General features: G+C 48.1%; 9 protein-coding genes across 9 annotated transcripts; 3 read left to right on the top strand and 6 right to left on the bottom strand.

Annotated features, from left to right (window-relative positions):
- The first annotated feature begins 42 nt into the window (after nt 1-42).
- Nucleotides 43-1,818, top strand: BC939DRAFT_460434 (uncharacterized protein). Its single transcript, XM_051556878.1, has 7 exons — nt 43-229; nt 331-430; nt 523-708; nt 812-920; nt 1,014-1,071; nt 1,151-1,307; nt 1,398-1,818. Exons 1-7 carry the CDS (start codon nt 207-209, stop codon nt 1,809-1,811), a joined length of 1,047 nt encoding a protein of 348 aa, XP_051409234.1. The 5' UTR covers nt 43-206; the 3' UTR covers nt 1,812-1,818.
- BC939DRAFT_460431 (uncharacterized protein) lies at nt 1,819-2,794 on the bottom strand. Its single transcript, XM_051556877.1, has one exon. The coding sequence runs from the start codon at nt 2,603-2,605 to the stop codon at nt 2,087-2,089; it is 519 nt and encodes a 172-aa protein (XP_051409233.1). The 5' UTR covers nt 2,606-2,794; the 3' UTR covers nt 1,819-2,086.
- A 93-nt stretch (nt 2,795-2,887) lies between these two features.
- BC939DRAFT_495327 (uncharacterized protein) lies at nt 2,888-4,663 on the top strand. The gene is made up of 2 exons (XM_051559642.1): nt 2,888-3,287; nt 3,397-4,663. The coding sequence occupies exons 1-2, from the start codon at nt 3,221-3,223 to the stop codon at nt 4,533-4,535; spliced, it is 1,206 nt and encodes a 401-aa protein (XP_051409232.1). The 5' UTR covers nt 2,888-3,220; the 3' UTR covers nt 4,536-4,663.
- A 1,873-nt stretch (nt 4,664-6,536) lies between these two features.
- On the bottom strand, nt 6,537-7,142 carry BC939DRAFT_460427 (uncharacterized protein). The gene is made up of 2 exons (XM_051556876.1): nt 7,053-7,142; nt 6,537-6,965 (listed from the first exon to the last, which is right to left on the bottom strand). Exons 1-2 carry the CDS (start codon nt 7,126-7,128, stop codon nt 6,586-6,588), a joined length of 456 nt encoding a protein of 151 aa, XP_051409231.1. The 5' UTR covers nt 7,129-7,142; the 3' UTR covers nt 6,537-6,585.
- A 2,361-nt stretch (nt 7,143-9,503) lies between these two features.
- On the top strand, nt 9,504-12,087 carry BC939DRAFT_495326 (U3 small nucleolar ribonucleoprotein complex, subunit Mpp10). Its single transcript, XM_051559641.1, has 4 exons — nt 9,504-9,775; nt 9,908-10,573; nt 10,668-10,907; nt 11,004-12,087. Exons 1-4 carry the CDS (start codon nt 9,631-9,633, stop codon nt 11,963-11,965), a joined length of 2,013 nt encoding a protein of 670 aa, XP_051409230.1. The 5' UTR covers nt 9,504-9,630; the 3' UTR covers nt 11,966-12,087.
- A 321-nt stretch (nt 12,088-12,408) lies between these two features.
- BC939DRAFT_460425 (uncharacterized protein) lies at nt 12,409-13,769 on the bottom strand. The gene has a single exon (XM_051556875.1). The coding sequence runs from the start codon at nt 13,741-13,743 to the stop codon at nt 12,550-12,552; it is 1,194 nt and encodes a 397-aa protein (XP_051409229.1). The 5' UTR covers nt 13,744-13,769; the 3' UTR covers nt 12,409-12,549.
- A 1,145-nt stretch (nt 13,770-14,914) lies between these two features.
- On the bottom strand, nt 14,915-15,784 carry BC939DRAFT_460424 (uncharacterized protein). Its single transcript, XM_051556874.1, has one exon. The coding sequence runs from the start codon at nt 15,628-15,630 to the stop codon at nt 15,013-15,015; it is 618 nt and encodes a 205-aa protein (XP_051409228.1). The 5' UTR covers nt 15,631-15,784; the 3' UTR covers nt 14,915-15,012.
- Nucleotides 15,678-16,507, bottom strand: BC939DRAFT_479678 (uncharacterized protein; the record flags this gene model as incomplete). The annotated part of the gene is made up of 3 exons (XM_051558869.1): nt 15,678-15,719; nt 15,762-16,078; nt 16,486-16,507. 3 exons carry the CDS (start codon nt 16,505-16,507, stop codon nt 15,678-15,680), a joined length of 381 nt encoding a protein of 126 aa, XP_051409227.1.
- Nucleotides 16,508-17,702: 1,195 nt separating this feature from the next.
- Nucleotides 17,703-18,251, bottom strand: BC939DRAFT_505832 (uncharacterized protein; the record flags this gene model as incomplete). Its single annotated transcript, XM_051560722.1, has 1 exon — nt 17,703-18,251. The coding sequence occupies one exon, from the start codon at nt 18,249-18,251 to the stop codon at nt 17,703-17,705; it is 549 nt and encodes a 182-aa protein (XP_051409226.1).
- Nucleotides 18,252-18,714: the final 463 nt, after the last annotated feature.

The following is an 18,714-nucleotide window of genomic DNA, read 5'->3' as shown; positions in this document are numbered from 1 at the left end:
GGCAAGCATGGCGAGATGCAATGAGAAGTCGAGAGTGGGAAGGGTAAGGAAGTGCAGGTTGGTCGGCCGTTGGAGAACAGAAGAAACAACACTGCTGCAGTAGCCCGTCACACTGCACATATTTCTCGAAAAGGAAACTCTGCCTTGGCAGACTTTCTTAGCACTGCTTAGGCTAGGCAGACCAACACGAAAAGAACGACGAAACGATGAACATCCTACAGCACAAGAGGTACCCATGTCAACGACATCGCAATCCGTATGCATTCGCGTTGAAGGAGGACCGGAGAAGCGCTGGTTAACAGTAGTCCCATTGTATTTTACGTTCCGTAGCTGGCATGTCTACAGCCAGAAGAACCAGGACAAAGTCAGGAAGGACGAAGCCAAGGCAGAGGCGGGGGAAAAGCAGATTCAGGAGCGCGCTCTCGCAGCTGTAAGCGAACTTTGGTTCGACTGCGTAGATGAGATGCGATGGATAAGGACATAACCCTGACATCGACTATTATATCCATGAAATGACTGCAGGATAGGGAACATCGCCTGGCGATATTACGACAACGAGCGCAGCATCGAACCGTAGATAGTCTTGGTGCCGAACCACCAGACAATAATCATGCGGTGTCTACAATAGGACCACCAACTTCAAATGATACCAAAGCCCTGACAATCACGAAGCAACAGGTCAATTTTTGGCCAGACCTGGAGCACGAGGTATGCTGGAAAGAACACGTTGCAATGACAGCGATATGGTGTTCATTGAAACATAAGGCCGTTACATTCTCAAGCTTCTTTTTTTTTTATTGCCAATTTTCAGGGCGCTAAGAATGGACATGGGAACCCAGAGTATGAGGCAGAGGTCAAAGTAAAACAGGAGAAATGGAACCGCACGATAGCAATTCATTTGGACACAGGAATTAGCAAGGGTAAGCAGTTAGCATCATCATCTATTTGCTCCTACGCACTTCCTACCCGCGAAAGAACGTTTATGCTCAATTGCTGCCATGTTGTATTGGTAGAAAAAACTCCTTGGTACGCCAGAAACCATGCAGTCTCCATGAGTACGAGCCGCAGAAAGTAAGCAGATAGTTTTCCATCGGACTAAACTGCTGCTGTGGAATTGAGCTCTAAGATTCAAGTGCTTTCACTATGATAGGGAGGATAACCAGGAGTTTTCAAAAATTCGCGAGGACCCGATGAATGTAGTTAAAAGCATGCTAGATAAACGGGACAAGAATCGCAGGGATAGAAGCAGGTCTGCGTCACCAACCAGACGTACTAATTGGCTGAAAAACAACAGGGCAAGAGTCCAGGTAGGCATGAGCTATCATCGCCAAGCATGCTGCTCGTTCCACATACTGCATCTCCATTAAAATTCACATGTGGACATTGTATAACTATAGGACCTAAAAAATAAACCCGAAACGAATACGATGGCTAGGTTGAGAAAAGAACGGCTTGAAAGAGAAGAAGCAGAAAGGGCAAAGGCGCGGGCATTATTGAATCCAGCCTATGTGGATCCAAAGGAGCACTATCGGCCCGTCGGCACGTACAGCCAACAATACAATCCGCAGGATACGACCCTTGCACACTCCCTGCATGCTCGGAATTCGAATATGGATAGGCCGCATGAGAGCCATGGTTATAGGCATGAGCGTGATACACGTCGGGATAAGGACCGAGAACGGCACAGTGGCCGAGATTATGGGATAGATGAGGACAGGGATCGCCATAGAGTATCGGATAAGGATTATCATCACGGCCGCCATCGAGAAAAGCAACGCTATAGCGATCGCGATCGCTCACGACCATACTAAACTTACAACTGGTCAATTTATTCAATTTCAATGGTAAATATAAAACTACCACTCCAACTCAGCCTCGGCGACAGGGCAGGCGTTAAGCGTCTCGTCCGGATGCGCAATACACTGTCCGTTCTTGACCAGATCGAATCCCCAGTAATGCACGCCACATCGAAGTGTCATATCTGCTCGCAATACACCCTACAATAAAATGGCCCATAGAAAATAACAATATTAATTCATATCCTAAACACATGGTTGAGAACAACACATGGAAACATCTGGTTCTTCTATAAAGCACATACCCACTTCAACATATCTGCATTGGCATGAGGGCAATACCGATCCAAGTCAAACGTCTTTGATTTTGTCTGGATGCGGAGTCTCCTAGGCGAGTTGATGTGGATATAGAATCCAGGGCGATGTGTGCTCTTCAACCCTTTGGCCTTCAGGGCAGCCTCTTCTGGGCTAAGCTCTTCGTCTGATTCAACGGTAGGCTTAGTCTTGGTGTCAGCATTTTCAGTAGCAATTGATTCTGGTTTTGAGTCTGAGGAGGCATTGACACTGAGATTGGAGAGTGACCCTGTCAGGGCATCCACAGCCTCTGCTGGTGAAGACAAGTTCTCGGTCGTTGACGGCGGGTTGGTTTTGTCGGCTGTGGCTGCGGAAGTCGAGGCAGTGCCTGAAGTCACTGAGGCGGAAGAGAGTGGTGAGATAGTAGTAGAGCTGGTCTGTGCCTGAGAGGAACTGTCCGAACTGGAACGCTGTGTTGGGGTAGAATTTGCGGGCGCAGTGGCGTTGATTGACATTGTTGATTGGCTGGTGAATATTGGAATGAGAATGAGAAATCAAGGAGAATCAGAGTAGACGCCGAATGAATGGAATGAGCGAGGGATCAGAATGAGAGAAATGAGGTGGGTTGGAGTAGGATCAAGATGAGTAAAGTGGAGTGGAGTGGAGTGGGGAAATAAACAATAACAGGAGGCGTTGTTGGGGGGAGAAGGGAGTACTCTCCCACGCTCTCTAGTAATGACATCTAATAATACACATGCTTGCGCTAATCTATTTCCGTCTCCAGAAAAGAAAAGGTTCCGGCAATTCGGTAAGGTGTCACCTCAGTCCATTGCTGAAATAAAAGGGTGCCAGCATGGTCAGGAACGAGATTCTAGTTAAAAACTCGAAGGGGCCCTCCATTAGACCGAACTGGCACTTGCACCGTGCCCTTTGTTACGGACTTACCAAAGGTCTATTGCGTTGAGTAGTTCGTCAGCTATATAAGGATCCATTCTGGCTACTCCTTGTTGAATCATAAGCACCAGATTCCTTGTCCACGCCGCAACTCCTGGTTCCCCACCCTCATTTCCTGGATATCTCTTTTCGCCATATCAGCACTTCCGTCAGAAAACACCACTGAAGAAACAAGAATGCCTCGTCTTGCACCCAGTTTTCTCCTGCTGCTCTCTGCAGCTTTTGCCGTCAGTGCTCAGCAAGGTATGCATATCGCTCCAGGAGAAGAATAAGACTGCGGGCTCTGCAGTTTCACGCGCGCACCGATCATAAAACTCTGAATCCATTTGAAAAAAAAAAAAAAAAAAAATAGACGAATGCTCAACGCAAGTACATGTCTCCTCCGAGGCCGACCTCTCTCCGGTCATGGCTTGCTCAGCCTTCAGCGGCTCTGTTATTATCTCAGGCTCAAACATCAATTCTGTCGCCTGGCCCGCTCTCAAAAGCCTTGCCGGGTCTATCAAGATCTCTTCTAACTCACATTTGACCACGCTCTCTCTCAATGGGCTCCAAGCTAGCACAGGGACCATCACCCTCTTCAACAATACCCTCCTCTCCGTCATCAGTATGTCAAACCTGGAATCTCTGGGCGGTCTTGAGATTATTACTGCGCCCGACTTGAAGCAGCTCTCTCTTCCCAAAATCCAAGCCCTGAGCTCGCTCAAGATTGAGGACACTGGATTAGATAACTCTGGCACTCTCCCTTGGACCAGTCTTTCCAAGGTGACAGATTTCGGCGTCAGCAACAACAAGTTCTTGAAGAGCATCGAGATGCCCAGTCTAACATCCATCTCTGGACGGCTCGTCGTCGCTGCGAACGGACTCATGGAAGGTCGAGGCAAAGGATTAAGTCTGCTGCTTCCAAACTTGACCTCGGTTTCGAACTGCACGCTCCGCCACTTGACCGGTCTCCAGATACTTTCGCTCTCAGAAGTGAGTTCTAGCCTGTCGTTTGACGAGACAAACCTTGAGGCTATCAAAGCTCCGCAGCTCAAGACCATTGGCCAGACATTGAGTATTGTCTCGAACAATCTCCTGAGCAACATTTCATTTCCAGATCTGACCTCCATTGGAGGTGCCTTGCTGATCGCCAACAACACTGATCTGACTGATATTAGTGGGTTCGGAAAACTGAAGGATATCTCAGGCGTGCTCAACATGCGCGGAGCTTTCAACAATATCTCCCTGCCCTCTGTTTCGACGGTCAAGGGCGGCATGTCGATCCTGTCGAGTAGCAAGGACTTTGATTGCTCATCGATAAACCATGTCAAATCTGCCGCTCGCGGAAAGACCGTATGCCAGGCCATGGTGAAATCTGCCAAACCAACCAATGCGAACGGTACTGACCTTGCAGGATCTCTAGTCGAATCTTCCGCGACCACTGTTATCAGTGACCCGGAGATTATCTGGGCCGCTGTTGCCGTACTCAGTAGTGTTGCCTATATCTTCTGAAAGCCATCCGCGTCATCTCCATCTTTTTTATTTACCACGGCTTAAAGGCATAAACATCTGATAGTAATAAAAGATAGTCTTCAATAATATTTGCCAGCAGTAGGGAGCGTTCCTCATGCTGAGCGCACGATTTTTGCCACCGGGACGACAGCTTCTTGAAACCTGCATAGACCAAATAAATCGCCAGCACTACAGCTACTGCAGCACGCGAAACTCCATAAAAGCTCTGCGTAGCTTTATCTCCGAAGATGTCCATACCGATTGGGGACGGCAAAGAACGCGGCAATACAAAAGTTGAGCAGTGTATGCCGCCGTCAATATAGGAATTCAGGAGGAAAGAAAATATAATTGTATGCCATTCACGAGTAAAAAACGATGGCAAAAACACTCAGTAGAAGCCATATGTTATGAAAACTCTTGTACGACAGCCCAAGGCCTTGAATTTTCACTACGATGCATTATATGATACATTATCAGCTTTCGCACATCTCAGAAAGACCTTCATTCTCACCTTCCACTAATAACTTCAATATTTTACCCGGATCTGTAGCTTGAATACAAATCGGATGGCAATGGACCCCAATCCATTAACCGAGTGAACAGGAGTTGTCGATTGAGGGCAAATTGCATCATTTTATTCGGCTCAACTGTGGTTGCACAAACTCATCCGATGCTGTGCCTGTAAACTCCTAAGGGCTAAAAGGAAGTCGATACTCACCTTTGATCCTACGCAGACTGCGTATCCCACCAGAACTACAACAGTAGCTGCAGGAACGCCATCGCATGCCCAGAACGGCGTCGTGTCCCAGGTATTCCATGATGGCGACAGCTATATTGGCCGTGGCGAACCATAACCAGAATAAAACGTGCATTGATCGATGCGGAATACTTGAAGAAAACAGCAAGATTGAAGCTTATCTTGAACTGGAAAAGCGAAGGCGAGCAGGGACGTATCTGACGCCAAGGCAATGTTCAAAACGAGGGTGTTCATGGCGAAAGGAATGGCAAAACCAAAAAGTGTTGGACGCTGAAGGCAAAGTACGTCCTTCTTTATTCAATTTATCCATTGTGTGTAGCGCTGAGGTCGAGACAGAGGGCCAATAAACCATCGATGACGACAAAAGTATTATTGACTGTAATGGAGTTTGTGCGCGCTCCTTAGGATCTTTTAAGTCCCAGACACCATAGTAAACCAGTGCCTAAGCGCAAAAGCAGTACTTTATTATTGAAGCTCAGCTATGCTTCATCGTTTAGTTGCTCAGCTCGATCCTGAGCGGCCTGATCGAACCCTCGTTCAACGATTGCAACTCTTTGACTGGGCTAAGATATATATGGTGGCTGTGTTATTGGGTAGGCAGGCATGTACTGCCCAAGGATAGCTCAGACCCTGGGTTTTGATGAACGGGACCTTCAGTCGTAGCCGTATTAGTAGCCTTCATATCGCAGTTTTTCTAGCTATCTTCATGTCGCCTCAACTTCTCTCTACTTATGAAAGGATGTATAGCGGGACGTGACATGTTGTAACGGGATAGATGACTTATTACCAGTAGGGATGCGATCGGGCCAAAGATATTGAGGTAAGAAGCAGAAAAACTGATACCGTCCGAGCTGCAGTGCTTTCAACACAGAGAAATCGTGGCATCCAAGCAGACTCCCCCGATTTGTTCTCAATAGTTGTACATCTCCGGTAGTGATGTAGGATTTAAGCCAAGCTTAATAACCAGGCTTTTGGACTGTAATAAAGACGCATTATTTGGAATGGAACACTTACCTTGTTGCGTGTCGTTGAAACAGCCGCTTTAACCAATCTCAAAGGTAGCCGAGAGTATCCCAGGTAGCCGCAGGGTCAAATGCTTGATGATATGGTGGTTAGAGTGCGAATAATATCGTCAAGCAACATTTTCCATCTCGCCGTCCCTTTATCATTTCTAATGTCCATATTAGCAACATAGTACTCGCTACTTCAATCCCAAACATCGTGGTAGCTGAATCTGATCCTACGGTCACCTTCTCATTCTAGTGGTATAATCTTTTATTAACGGCAATAAAGCTACGCAGAGACCTGTTCAGGCCACAGACGAGAGCGCTCGTCGCGTTGGGATACTGTAGCTGGTCTTGACCAGAAAAGAGCTATAAGAGTCATACTGACAAAACTAAGCACTCCAACTGCAAGCGCCACAGTAAGTCCAACCAGTAATGTACGGTATAGACCGGGAAGTTTTGTGGAGTCATCCACGGCATAAAGACAGATTGACAGACCCAGTTGGATTATGGCAAGTAACGAGTAGTAAAGAACCGACCGAATTTGGTGAGGACTCTTTGGGCCTCTGTAGTACCCGCATGCTCGGACAGCGTACACAGCGCCGAAAAGACCGCCCCAAACGAACCACGTGAAGCTGAATGGATCCCACTGGCGCTCGGTATCATCGTCTAGTCATTTTTTTAGGAAACATACTCATTAATTGCTTCGACATATACAGCTGTTCATTAGTAGTAGTAGATAAGCCTTTACTTTACCTTGAATTGGAAAGGCGAATGCGATATGAGGTGTAAGTGATGCCAAGATTATGGTCAGAGTGAATGATGTAAACATGGTTGGAGGTAAAGAAGAAAAATAAGAAGAGCGAATGATCAAAACGCAAGATTCTCTTATTTGTAAGTGCTTCGCCAAATAGTCCAGCACGCAGGGAGAAAATCCGTTGTCGGTGAAGAATAAACTAAGGTGCAAAGGAGCGCCGCCCGTATTCTCTCCTGAATTCATGCGCTACCACAGGACTACAAGCCAGTTCATATCCTACACTTCAGTAACCGTCGCTGCGTTTTGGAAGCGTCTCATTTTTATTGCGTACAGCAGCGTCCGATTTCATCTTTTTGGAGGGAAAAAAAAAAAAAAAAAAAGGAACAGCTACGGCAGCAGTCGAGAGCGCTTCCCGTCTTGGGACCATACGTCAAGCACAAGACGATAATATACCTCTGCAATCGCTCCAGCAAGGACTATTGTCGCAAAAAAAGCCCTGGGTGCCAATAGCGTGCCGTCTGGCAGTAGAACACTAACGTACTGCGAGTCGTCGATTGAATCTCTGCAGCATATCTATTCTTTATCCACAACGACAAACCCTGCTAATCACTGCCGGTTTGGTAACAAAGAGGAGCACTCCTCACGCTGTGCTCGCCATTCTCGCCATTTCGGCAACAGAAAGTCAAATAAGAAAATGAAAAGGAAAAAAATCAGCCTCGCGACAACTATGCTGAGAGCCACCATAAGAATGCCCTGGACAACCGATTTGGAGCTCTCCCGGGGGTCATCTCTAAGGTATTTCATATATGCTCCGACTGGGACGAGGATGGCAAATGCGATATTGAGAACGACGCTGAAAATTCGACACGGAAAAGTTCGGTCTGCATAGATGTCGCGCGCTTGCGATAGGCATATGATGAACATCATGATTGCGAACAAGAGCCAGACTTTGCCTTGTTCATTCTCGGCAGGTGGGTCGGCAAAGCCGTCTAAAACGTTGTGAGAATATGGGTAAAAGGGTAGGAAATCGGACATTGAGCCATTGCGCTTACTATGTTCAGTATGGCGCGGCAATGTCGATACTCACCCTGGACTGGCAAGGCGACTGCGGTATCAAAAGTATGGGATGCCAAGAGCAAGACTGGAGTGAGGAAAGAGTGCATGGTAGAAGACGTTGGAGAGCAAGGTTCGTTTTGCAAAAAGACTTTATGTGTCCCTCTAAATCCACAAGGCGAAGCATTCAAACGATCTTTTTGGTCTGGCCTCTCTGACACCATCATTTCACTAAACCACCTACGTTTTGGCAACGTCCTTGACATATTGGTTTTATTTTATCCACAATAACCATCCTGAAGTATTGTCAAGCATAGCACAAGTGAGCCGGGAGGGAAAAAAAAGGAAAGGAAAGGATGTATTTTATCCTTAGTTCTCTGAATGGCAAAGGCCACCAACATAGGACTAGCCTTGTCATCTTTATTCAGCCGATGCAGTGGCAAAATAGGTCGTTGCACATCTGATCACAATTGGGAGAGCTCCTCTCACTCAAATAAGGACATATTCAGCGATAACAGCAAGAGGATCGCAGGCGGAAGGATACAAGTGGTGACCAGGATGCTAAGAAGCGCTTTAGCTATGGTGCTGAACACCGCTTTCGAACCCTCAGAAGCATCATCTTCCAAGTACTTCATATCCTCAGCAATCAGACAGCAAATAGCAGCCTTCATTAAAACCAGAATTACAAAGATATCTTTGGATGCATGGTTGATTTTGATTGCACAGAGGCATTCTCGCATAATATCTGCTCGCGCTTCAACCGAGATTCTCTTTTCTTTTTCTTGGATTCCTCCATCCTTCTTGGATCGCAGTGCCCTACTCCTCAGACCCTCCATCTACGCCCTAAGTTCATTCGTATATGTGATCCTTGCTCTGAGAGCTGTCTCTTTGAGCACCGTAAGAGACTCACGGAGCGCCATAAACTAGTTCCATTTTGACGCTTGAGCTCGGGGATATTCATGAAAGATCGTCGCACGACATTAGAGGACTGCATTGAGAACTCATCTACATACCGTAAAAATCGCCATCGTCACCACCATATCGTCGTCGCTATTTTTTGGGGCGGATCCGTAGTTGATATATCCTTCGTCTGGTTTGTATTCCGTCAGCCCGTATCATGTCTTTTCTTGTTGCGGATCTTAGACTTTGCAGCCATGAACGAAATCTTTTGTGCGGTGTGAGAGTAAAGGATGGAGAGACGCGGAGAAAGAGGAAAGAGAGAGGTTTCTGAGTATCTTAATGCGCTCTGTCTGTCTACGGAGCCCTATTTACGCGCCAGGGCGTCTATGAGATTGATTGGCCAACTTTATTGAACTAAGCAAGGACGGTCCTTGTTGTGCAAGCCACTGCGACTTGTTTACTCTTTTTCTTTTCTTTTTTTTTTTTTGTGTCCAGAACAGCATGCCTCAGTAGAGTACCATTCGTCTTCGACCGGTCAACTACTATTCCCATACCTCCTTTTAGTCCACTACCTTCATCCCTGTTGTGTCCACTTCATACTCAAATATATACACGTACACAAGCATGCCCGCGGAAACCACAATCCCTGACGAGGCATTGCTCAAGAGCTTTGCCGAAGAGGTTCTCGACAAGCCAGAGGTCTTTCTCACAAAGTCCGAGGTGTCTGCAGAGCAGGCCAAGGCTATCACGAAATACCTCTATGACCTCGGTAAAAAGCCGCAACACCACTTCATCATAGTTTCCGCGTGCAGCAGCAACCCACTTTCTCCTTGCATCCCAGGACTACGTTGTCAAGACAACTAATCACTTGCCACTATTTCTTGATATACAATCCATCTAGGCAAATCGGCAGAGACTGGATCATTAAAGGGACAAGGATCAATTTTGGAAGAATTGTTTGTTGACGGTTTCAACAACGATCAGATCTGGGAGGAAATCCACATGCAGAACACCCCGTTCCTGTCATATCTCAAGGCAGAAATCAAGGACATCAAGTCCAACAAGACCGGTTCACAAACAGCAGCCGACGAGCAGGGCGATGGGGATGCAGAGGGAGAGGAGGATGAGGACGATGCGGAAATGAACCTGGGACTTGACGACGAGGACATGGGTCTCGACATGGACGATACAGATAACATGGAGGGATTCTCTGGTGAAGATGAGATGGAGGGATCAGACTCCGAAAATATCGTGGACTACAATGACGACGACGATGACGATGACGATGACGATGAGGAAGAGGAAGAGGAAGAGGAAGAGTTGGATGATATTGACCTGCCTGTCAAGAAGAAAACCAGGACATCAGAAGTCGACGATGACTTTTTCAACTTGGCAGAGTTCAACGCTATGACCGAGAAGCAGGAGGAGGAGGAAATTGAGGGCAAGGAGCCAGATGAGGACGAGGAAGAAATTGACTACTTTGCTGATCCAGATCTCATCGACAGTGGCGACGAGGATGACGACTTTGGCGATATGGAGGAGAATGAAAATGAGGTCGATGCACATGGTACGTCGCGGTTGCCTCTAGCTTATCCATCTCTCGCTATACTGCCCTATAGGAGACAACAGAATTGACTCATTCTATTCTGCGTGATTAATAGATGTGGGATACGGCGACTTTTTTGCCCCGCTACCAAAAGGAACGACGAACCGTCCCAAGGCACAGCGCCGCCCCAAGAATGATGAAGGAGATTCCTTTGGCAAGCAGAAGGCCGGACAGGACGACGATGAGGATATGGAGATGCAGGACGCTGAAGACGATGAGGAATCCGCAGAAGTGAACGCGCTTGGCGATAGAGTCTCCAACCTCTTTGGAGCGGATGAGGGAGAAGCAGAGACAGGTACCTTTTGAAACCCTAAACAAGAGAATGACCAGGACTACAAATATGAATCATGGAGTTTGACCTATCTGCATTTCCTACCCCTGACTACGATAGAAACCCTTTCAAAGTTCCAGAAGGCACAGCAGAAACTGAAGCAACAAATCGAGGCATTAGAGCAGGAAAACGTTGTATCCAAGGACTGGACCAAGAAGGGAGAGGCCTCATCGGCCGATCGGCCCGTGAACAGTCTGCTGGAGGAGGACCTGGAGTTCGAGACAGTCGCCAAGCCCATCCCCGTTATCACCGCAGAAACAACACAGACCCTCGAGGATATCATCAAGGAGCGCATCTTGGCCGGCAACTGGGACGATGTCGTCCGTAAGGCACCACCAAACCCCAAGGCCTTCAATCCGTCCTCCAGGGTCGAGATCTCGGACGAAAAATCCAAGAAGTCGCTTGCAGAACTGTACGAGGATGACTATGTTCGCCAGACATCTTCAACAGGACCCGTCCTGAGCGAACGCGAGGCAGCACTGGAAAAGAAGCACGAGGAGATCACAACACTCTGGCAGGACCTTTGTCAAAAACTCGACTCGCTGAGCAACTGGCATTATGCACCCAAGCCTCCGAAGGCTGAGCTCACCGTTGTTACCAATGCACCGGCAATCAGCATGGAGGAAGCAATCCCTGTTAGTGTTGCAGACGCGGCCCTTTTGGCACCAGAGGAGATCTACTCTGCAGGCAAGGCACCGGTCAAGGGTGATACAGAGATGGAGCAGGCGGAGCGGAAGCGCAAGAGAGCTCAAGCCAAGCGTGCGAAGAAGGCGGATATCAAGGAGAAGGGGCGCAAGGATGCAGAGCGCCAGGCCGAGAGAGAGGCCAGGGACCGGAGATTGGGTCGCCAACCCGGCGACAAGGGCAATTCGAAGACGATCGTGCGCGACAAGATGGATGCAGTCAAGGCGCTCTCGGGACAGAAGAACATCAGCTTTATCGATCGCGAGGGCAACAAGCGGTCGAGCATCAAGGGCGGGTCCCAGGCAGAGGCGGCCAAAAGCGCAAAGCTCAAATTGTAATAATCGTATTATCAGCATCTTCGTTTTCACCCTCTCCCTCCAAAGTTACCATTTCCACCTTCGCATTTTCTAGATATCGCCATGACCATTCTCATTGTTATAAAAACTGTTTGTTTGAATCGGCAATTGAAGACTCTATGATGAAACCCGCAAAACAATGGATACCGTCCGCTTGCAACTTTCAAACGCGTTTGGGCAATTTCTTGGTCAAGACAGATGCCTGTCCTTCCCATGATATGTCACACGCGCATTTTGATACTCTGTGTTTTTTATCTTACCTATTATCGCTATCGCTTTGGTGGAAGGCCGTTCCTATTTTGTCCTTCAGTCTTTTTTTTTTTCTCTTGGCGGTCTCTTAAGAACAAGAGGAGGAATTCCGTATGGCTGGCGAACGTGAATCCGACCCCTGATGATTCATTGGGCATTTTCTGGGGCCGGAAATTTTTTTAGCACGCTTTTTCAAGCTAAGGTTGTCCACACGGACAACCTAAACCAGGATATTATTATTTTCAGGAGTATGACTACGATTATGACTATGGCCAAAGAACAAGAGGGCCTATGGTAAAAAAAAAAAGGAAGCTGCTTCATGCGGCCGAGGATGCTGTCCGAAGTAGACTCGGGATAAGCAATGCCGAAAGCGACCACTGCCGGCGATGTCGCTTGCCTCCGGTATCGCTATTACTATTATTGCTACTATGATTATGGTTGTGAAGATGGGTGAACAAGGGTGGCACCTTGAGATGTTTCTTGATCGCTGCCTTGAGTGACAACCGAGGAGCACTGCCATTCTTGGTCTTGCTATTGTCGCCGCCGCTAAGGTTCCCCGAGACGGGTGACGACGACACCTCTGGCGCAGAAGAATACTCAATCCTCTCGTGAGCCATCACCGTCTCTGCGATACCATTACCATTGCCGCCGCTATTGTTGGCATCCAACCCCATGCCGCTATTCTGGACCGCAAGATCTGTGCCCATGAATTCCGGCAGCGCATTGTCGTGAGGCGAAGCGGGTCTTCCAGCCTGTGGCAGCAACGACCGCTGAGTCGTCAAGACCAACTGTTCCTTGAACCTCGACCAACCCCCTGTCTGGGTCCTCGTCGCCGTCGTCGAGGTCGACAACGAAGTCTTGCGACGGATACCTGCCAGGATCTTCCCACCCGCGAGGTTATGGCTGCTGCTGTTATGCCGACGATAGTTCTCTCGGATACAGTCCTGACAGACCCGCTGGACGTAACCGAGTCCGAAGCAATCCTCGCAGACCTTACGACCATCCTTGCAAAAAACGCAAGGTGCGCTAGTTGATGCGGGCAGAGGTGGCGGTAATACAGGCGATGCAGGAGATGGTAAGGTGGGAGATAGAAGTGCGGACGGGAAGGAAACTGAGACGGGGGAAGGGGACAAGACTGGAGATTGCAGGGGAGGAGGGGGATGCGAAGAAAAGGATGTCGGCAATGGACGTGAGGAAGGCGTTGCTCGGGACGACGATGATGATGATGATGAGGGGAATGCTGTAGAAGTCAAGGTCGTGGATGGCTCGAAGGAAAGACTTCTTCGGGGATGGAACAGCGTTGAAGTCGAGGATGAGATTGTGTACGATAGACGGTGCAGTTTACGGCCCTCGTTTGGTTTGGGTGTAAGGATAAGCGTAGGTTGGCACATGTGGCAGGCGATGGATCCCAGGTTGCACTTACGGCACCGGTCCCGGACAAAGCCCCGGACACAGCCGGGGTTGCCGTTGGCGCTACAGGATTTCGGGGTGTTCTGAGGTGTTATGTTCATGTGTATGTGTATGCGTCCTGGGGGAGTTGAAAAAAAAAAAAAAAAAAAAAAAAAAAGGAAGAAAGAAAGAAAGAAAGAAAGAAAGAAAAAGCAAAAAAAAAGAGTTAGTTTGATGTAAAGAATGGAAATAAAATGGTTGGGGTTGGTTGAAAAGAGGCAGGGAAAGCTGGATAGGTGGCCGACTTGTTGGCTGAAGGGAGCTGGCGGATAAAGTACATCGATGAAGAATGGAGGCCACTAACCGCACGTCTAAGCACGAAGGTAAAGTCAGGTAAAACACGCATGCAGTGTGTGCTGGACCCAAAGAGGGCAGGATGTGTGTTGGTGCCTGGATTTTCTCTCACTTGAGCACAAACAGGGCTTCAGCTTAAGGAAGTGGGGGACCATCTGAGCAAGTCCCTGTTCTTCGCACATATTCCTCCCCTTTGGAACAAAAATAAATAAATAAATAATGCGCGGCAACACCGAAAACAAACAATAGGCAATGCATATGCAAAGTCCTGTGCAAACAGTATCTTACAGCATCAACAGCAATAAAATATTAACGCGTCTTTGTTTCCTCATTTTTTCTCTTTGTTTTGCCTGAGCATGGCACATGAAATAGGGAGCGTATTCTTATAGAAGCTGCAACAAAGAGATCTGTCTCGTGCACAACAGCTTATATGGTTTAAGGCCTGGTCTGTTCACAGAATAACGGGACCTTCGCTCCTGACTATCACTCCAACCTCTTTTTCTCCTTCCCTCCCTCTTTCCTTCTTTCCTTTGTTTTTTGTCTTTTGTTTTTTTCTTTCCTCTCCGGCAGGCTGGGCTATCATGCGAAGGAAAGTGAATTCATCCTTCTTGATAAAGCCCAACCAACATCTCACCCCTGTTCCATAGCAAAAAGAGAGCCACGCGCCTAGTACCTTCTCTCCTTTCTTGAACCAAAGTGCGGAGGAAAATAAGCAATGTTGGCTTTGTGAGAATTTGCGCTATAGCCCATCATGCATTGTGTTTCCGTCCATGGTAGCAGCAAAAGACCCATGACGCCCAAAGGAGCTTTTTTTTGTAACCTGTCCAGGGATTTTTAGAACACCTGAGATAGCCTTTCCTTCACTTCGAAATGAACACCTTAAGACGTTCTTTCGCATATCACACGAGCAGCAGAACAACGAATGTTTACTTCATTATAGTGCAAAGGATGGTGTTTATTATTTGAAAAGGTCATCAGGGAGTGCTACTATGAATACAAGGAGAAAAGTAAAGTCGTGGATGAAGGATCAGTCCACCTCAACAATGTTGTGTGCCTGAACTGCTTCCAACACCACCATACAGATGATGATACTCTTCCACATATGACTCGACGGTGATCGACATATGAGACTCCAAAGGCGCGACCTGCTTCTCATTTGACGTGTAGCCGTAGCCCCCGCTAGGCGTCCCATGCACGGCACTAAGAACCCGCCTCTCCCTCGATCCGCGACCCCCGCCCGGTGCCCGTCCACCGCCGCGCGAAGTCACCCAGTGGATCGTAATCGCGTTCAATGTGACATCCAGTGTACATGACGTAAGACAGATCAACCCACGCTCATGGCCTTGGAAGTAGACTAATGTGAAGACGTTGGCCGAGCTCAGGACTAGGGCAATCACGCATCCCAGTAACGTTCTCCGAGCAACATCGCGGAGCTTGCCCTTGGAAGGGCCCTGAAGGAGCGAGGTTGAGCTCATAAGGGGGCGGATGAAAAGCGCGGTCAGCCAGGACGACAGAAAGATGTCGTAAAGAATCAGTGGCAACGCCGCTGGTTTTAACAATCCGATACTACAATGCCCCGTTAAGGGATCAATCTCGGAGACCCGGTAGATGAGCATGAGAACAAGGATACCGACGTATGGCAGGATCAATGCCATGTTAATCCTGTAAAGCTAAGGATTGAGCAAATAAGATATTGGAGAAATCAGGCAAAAGTCCAAAAGTACTGCTCCATCGCCCAGGAGAACTATGGTTAATGCAGTGAGATACAATGCCACGTCTCTTTTACCTTGAATTCAGATCTCGTGGATCCTACTGCTGTGACAACATAGACCTTCTCCATTAAGAACAAGTAGATAACAATTTTGGAGATCGCATAGAGGATAATGCAAATGTAGATGGACATTGTACAGGACACAATATTGTAGTTGTTTGTCTGAGCAAGCATCGTGGCTATAAGCGAGAACGCCCAGGAGATCAGGTAGAGTGCGATAACCAATCCTCGGGCGTAGTTGATGGCTCCCAGCTTTGTCCCTGCAGTTTTGCGACCGAACAGGACCGACATCAGCGAGATGCATATCAGAGATATGAACAGCGAGACGGACTCTGTATGCAGCAATAGAAAAGAGATGGCAGAGAATTAGGTGAATAAGCCTTCTGATGTGAAGGTCACTGTGCGGCTATTCAAGTAATTTTGTGCGAGGAGCATTTGCATGGTCAATTGCGTGGTCTGCGACTGTGTACTGGTCGACGAGCAAGCAGGGGTTTATGAGCGTGCACGTGTACAAGATAGAGAGAGATAAGGACGAGAGTGGAGACATGTGCGGCAGGTGTATGATGACGATAATGTGGCCGTGCAGGCTGACGGTGTGGATAGTACTGATAATACTGGATACCAGTTACCAGGATGTTTCTTTTTTTACAGGGAAGTTATTGGTCATGAAGTTTGGGTCGTCTGCGGGCCGATATGTTTCATTTTAGATTGTATAGTATGGGATGGTTGGTCATAATACCTTCAACATCTGGCTGGTACATCGTGAAGAGATGACTGAGGAGGGGGAGAGAAGGAGGGAGGCCGAAGAATGAGGAAAGAAGCGGCACGGAATGGGGAACCGCCGCCCGGTGAATGAGGTTAAAGTGATCAGGGGTAAGAGCGAGGTGTCAGTGAATGAGAGGCTGTCGGTAAAGAAAGAAAGAAGTGAATACCGATTAGCAAACTATGTCCCTTGGAAGCGCCAAGGTGGCATTGGTTCCATGCATCCAAGCAAACTAGATAAACAGGCTAAGTCGGCACATGGGAAGCGTGAGCACTCGCGGCAGGTGGTGTATATTGGTACTTTCTGAAGATCTTCCATGCAGAATCCATATGTACTATGCGCACCACAAACCAAAAGCTCAAGTCCGGCAGACCCATAAGCAAAAGAACACACATTGAATAAAGCATGAGGCCTTCATGAGAACCCACGACTGACCACTCACATCCCATTTGGGGTCTTCATAGTATCATTGAGATGGCCGTTTGGATTTGGCATTCCCCAGAGATGTTATCGTGCGATTCTTTTGAGTCCAGGGTTGCTGATGGTCAAATAGTCATACCTGGAAATAAAACAGCAGGGTTGCCTCTGAAAGTAATGAAAACGTGAGGATGTGCTGCAAGAACGGGACGGATTGATAAACAGAAGTAGTGGTTACGATAAGAATTAATGGATGGATGGAGGGTATATGCGAAAGGTTGCAAGAAGAGGGTAGGGGCATTATATACTTCCTGAGTAGAGGGCGTTATTGTGCGCCTGGACCGTTTTGTGCTTGACGCACGATGGTTCCGCCTAATGGTAATTACATGTATCCTTCGCCCCTGAATCTCTATGCGTCTGCCCGCCCATCTCGCTCCATAGGCGGCGCCCCGATCCCTGGACCGGTGTTTTGGCCATGCGCCAAATAGTCCTGTGCGTCAAGATTTGCATGAATGCGTCTGCGAAGACTGTGCCAGTAAGAGAAACAGGAAAGAGGGAAGGGGGGGGGGGGATTGATGTTATGCATCTGCGTAACGGCACTCTCGTGCTCTGTTACACCTCCCTGTTTGCGGCGGCGATATTGGCTAGAGATTTTGGACGTGTGTATTGATTTATTTGTTGCTTTTCATGAGCTTTCAGGGAGTCGTATATTATGGTACAGAAGAGCTGTTGTACAGGGGTGTTGATACAAGTGATTTCGGTTATGTGTAATGTGTTCAAGCAGCCATGGGGGTAGATTGGGTACGGCTGAAGGACGACCAGGACCACTTGCGGTGATGAGTCATATCCTTGTGCGCGGTGCTGCCAGAAAACATAGACGTGGCCCTGCTCAGTTTCAAGGCTGCTGCTTGGAGCCTAGGCTTCAGGGATGATGAGAGACTGTGGGCACTCAAACCGCTGGATACGTCCGAATCGCTCTCGTCCCTGCTGTCATAACTGGGACCGATCTTGGGCGATGTTTGAATGACACTCGTAAGCGAGACCATGCTCTTGGAAACCTGGCCCATGGCCTTGGTCATTTTGGCTTGGGGACCTTGGCGGCGATAATGTTCCTTGATGCAGTCCTGGCAGATGCGTTGGACAAAGCCGAGTCCGTAACAGTCGTCGCATTCCCTGCGGCCGTCGACACAAAAGCTGCAAGAAGCTGAGGAAGGGGAGCACATCCCACAGACGATAGAGCCCGTAGCGCAGCTGTGGCAGGTGTTTCTGTAGAAGCCACGGACGCACTCGCGGCGACCTTTAGCGGCACAAGCTTTGGTGGACATGGTAGTTGATTGTAGTTGGAGTTTTGAGATAAGGGTTGGTGTTATGTTTTGTTGTGGTTGTAACTGCTTACTCGCTATTACAATTTGCTTTACTGTTGGTGTGGTTGATGATAATGAAAAATCCAAGACCTGGTGGGAATCCGATGCCTTTTATAAAACTTCGGTGTGCGCACATACCAGTTCATTGTGCTATGCCGAGTATCGCTCAAAAGGTGCCGCGTGCAACCGAGATTTCTGCCGATCCATGCCCTATGATCTTTCTAGGCTTGTGCCAAGAAAAACCACCAAGCGACTCTAATTTTGAGTATTTAGAGTTCACTGAGCGTCATTGCACTACGGACACAACCACCGTGGGTAACACAGATATGCTTTTTCTTGGCAATTGCCAAGGCGTCCACCTAACATCAACACCGCCGTCGAAAAGAACCCAGCCAATGTTAGCAGCCAAGAGTTTGGTCCGCCG

The sequence above is a fragment of the Gamsiella multidivaricata genome (genome assembly GCF_025024155.1).
Source record: "Gamsiella multidivaricata strain RSA 2152 chromosome Unknown BC939scaffold_62, whole genome shotgun sequence".
Lineage (NCBI taxonomy): Eukaryota > Fungi > Mortierellomycota > Mortierellomycetes > Mortierellales > Mortierellaceae > Gamsiella > Gamsiella multidivaricata.
Note: the sequence above shows the minus strand (reverse complement) of the source record. Positions and strands in the feature narration are given on the sequence as shown.

Coding starts and splice junctions, on each gene's coding strand:
- BC939DRAFT_460434 (XM_051556878.1), top strand. CDS start 207: ATGAACATCCTACAGCACAAGAG. Junction 709..811: donor GGCCAGACCTGGAGCACGAG/GTATGCTGGAAA, acceptor GCCAATTTTCAG/GGCGCTAAGAATGGACATGG. Junction 921..1,013: donor GGACACAGGAATTAGCAAGG/GTAAGCAGTTAG, acceptor TTGTATTGGTAG/AAAAAACTCCTTGGTACGCC.
- BC939DRAFT_460431 (XM_051556877.1), bottom strand. CDS start 2,605: ATGTCAATCAACGCCACTGCGCCCGCAAATTCTACCCCAACACAGCGT.
- BC939DRAFT_495327 (XM_051559642.1), top strand. CDS start 3,221: ATGCCTCGTCTTGCACCCAGTTTTCTCCTGCTGCTCTCTGCAGCTTTT. Junction 3,288..3,396: donor TGCCGTCAGTGCTCAGCAAG/GTATGCATATCG, acceptor AAAAAAAAATAG/ACGAATGCTCAACGCAAGTA.
- BC939DRAFT_460427 (XM_051556876.1), bottom strand. CDS start 7,128: ATGTTTACATCATTCACTCTGACCATAATCTTGGCATCACTTACACCT. Junction 6,966..7,052: donor ATTCGCCTTTCCAATTCAAG/GTAAAGTAAAGG, acceptor AAAAATGACTAG/ACGATGATACCGAGCGCCAG.
- BC939DRAFT_495326 (XM_051559641.1), top strand. CDS start 9,631: ATGCCCGCGGAAACCACAATCCCTGACGAGGCATTGCTCAAGAGCTTT. Junction 9,776..9,907: donor GAAATACCTCTATGACCTCG/GTAAAAAGCCGC, acceptor CAATCCATCTAG/GCAAATCGGCAGAGACTGGA. Junction 10,574..10,667: donor AAATGAGGTCGATGCACATG/GTACGTCGCGGT, acceptor CGTGATTAATAG/ATGTGGGATACGGCGACTTT.
- BC939DRAFT_460425 (XM_051556875.1), bottom strand. CDS start 13,743: ATGAACATAACACCTCAGAACACCCCGAAATCCTGTAGCGCCAACGGC.
- BC939DRAFT_460424 (XM_051556874.1), bottom strand. CDS start 15,630: ATGGCATTGATCCTGCCATACGTCGGTATCCTTGTTCTCATGCTCATC.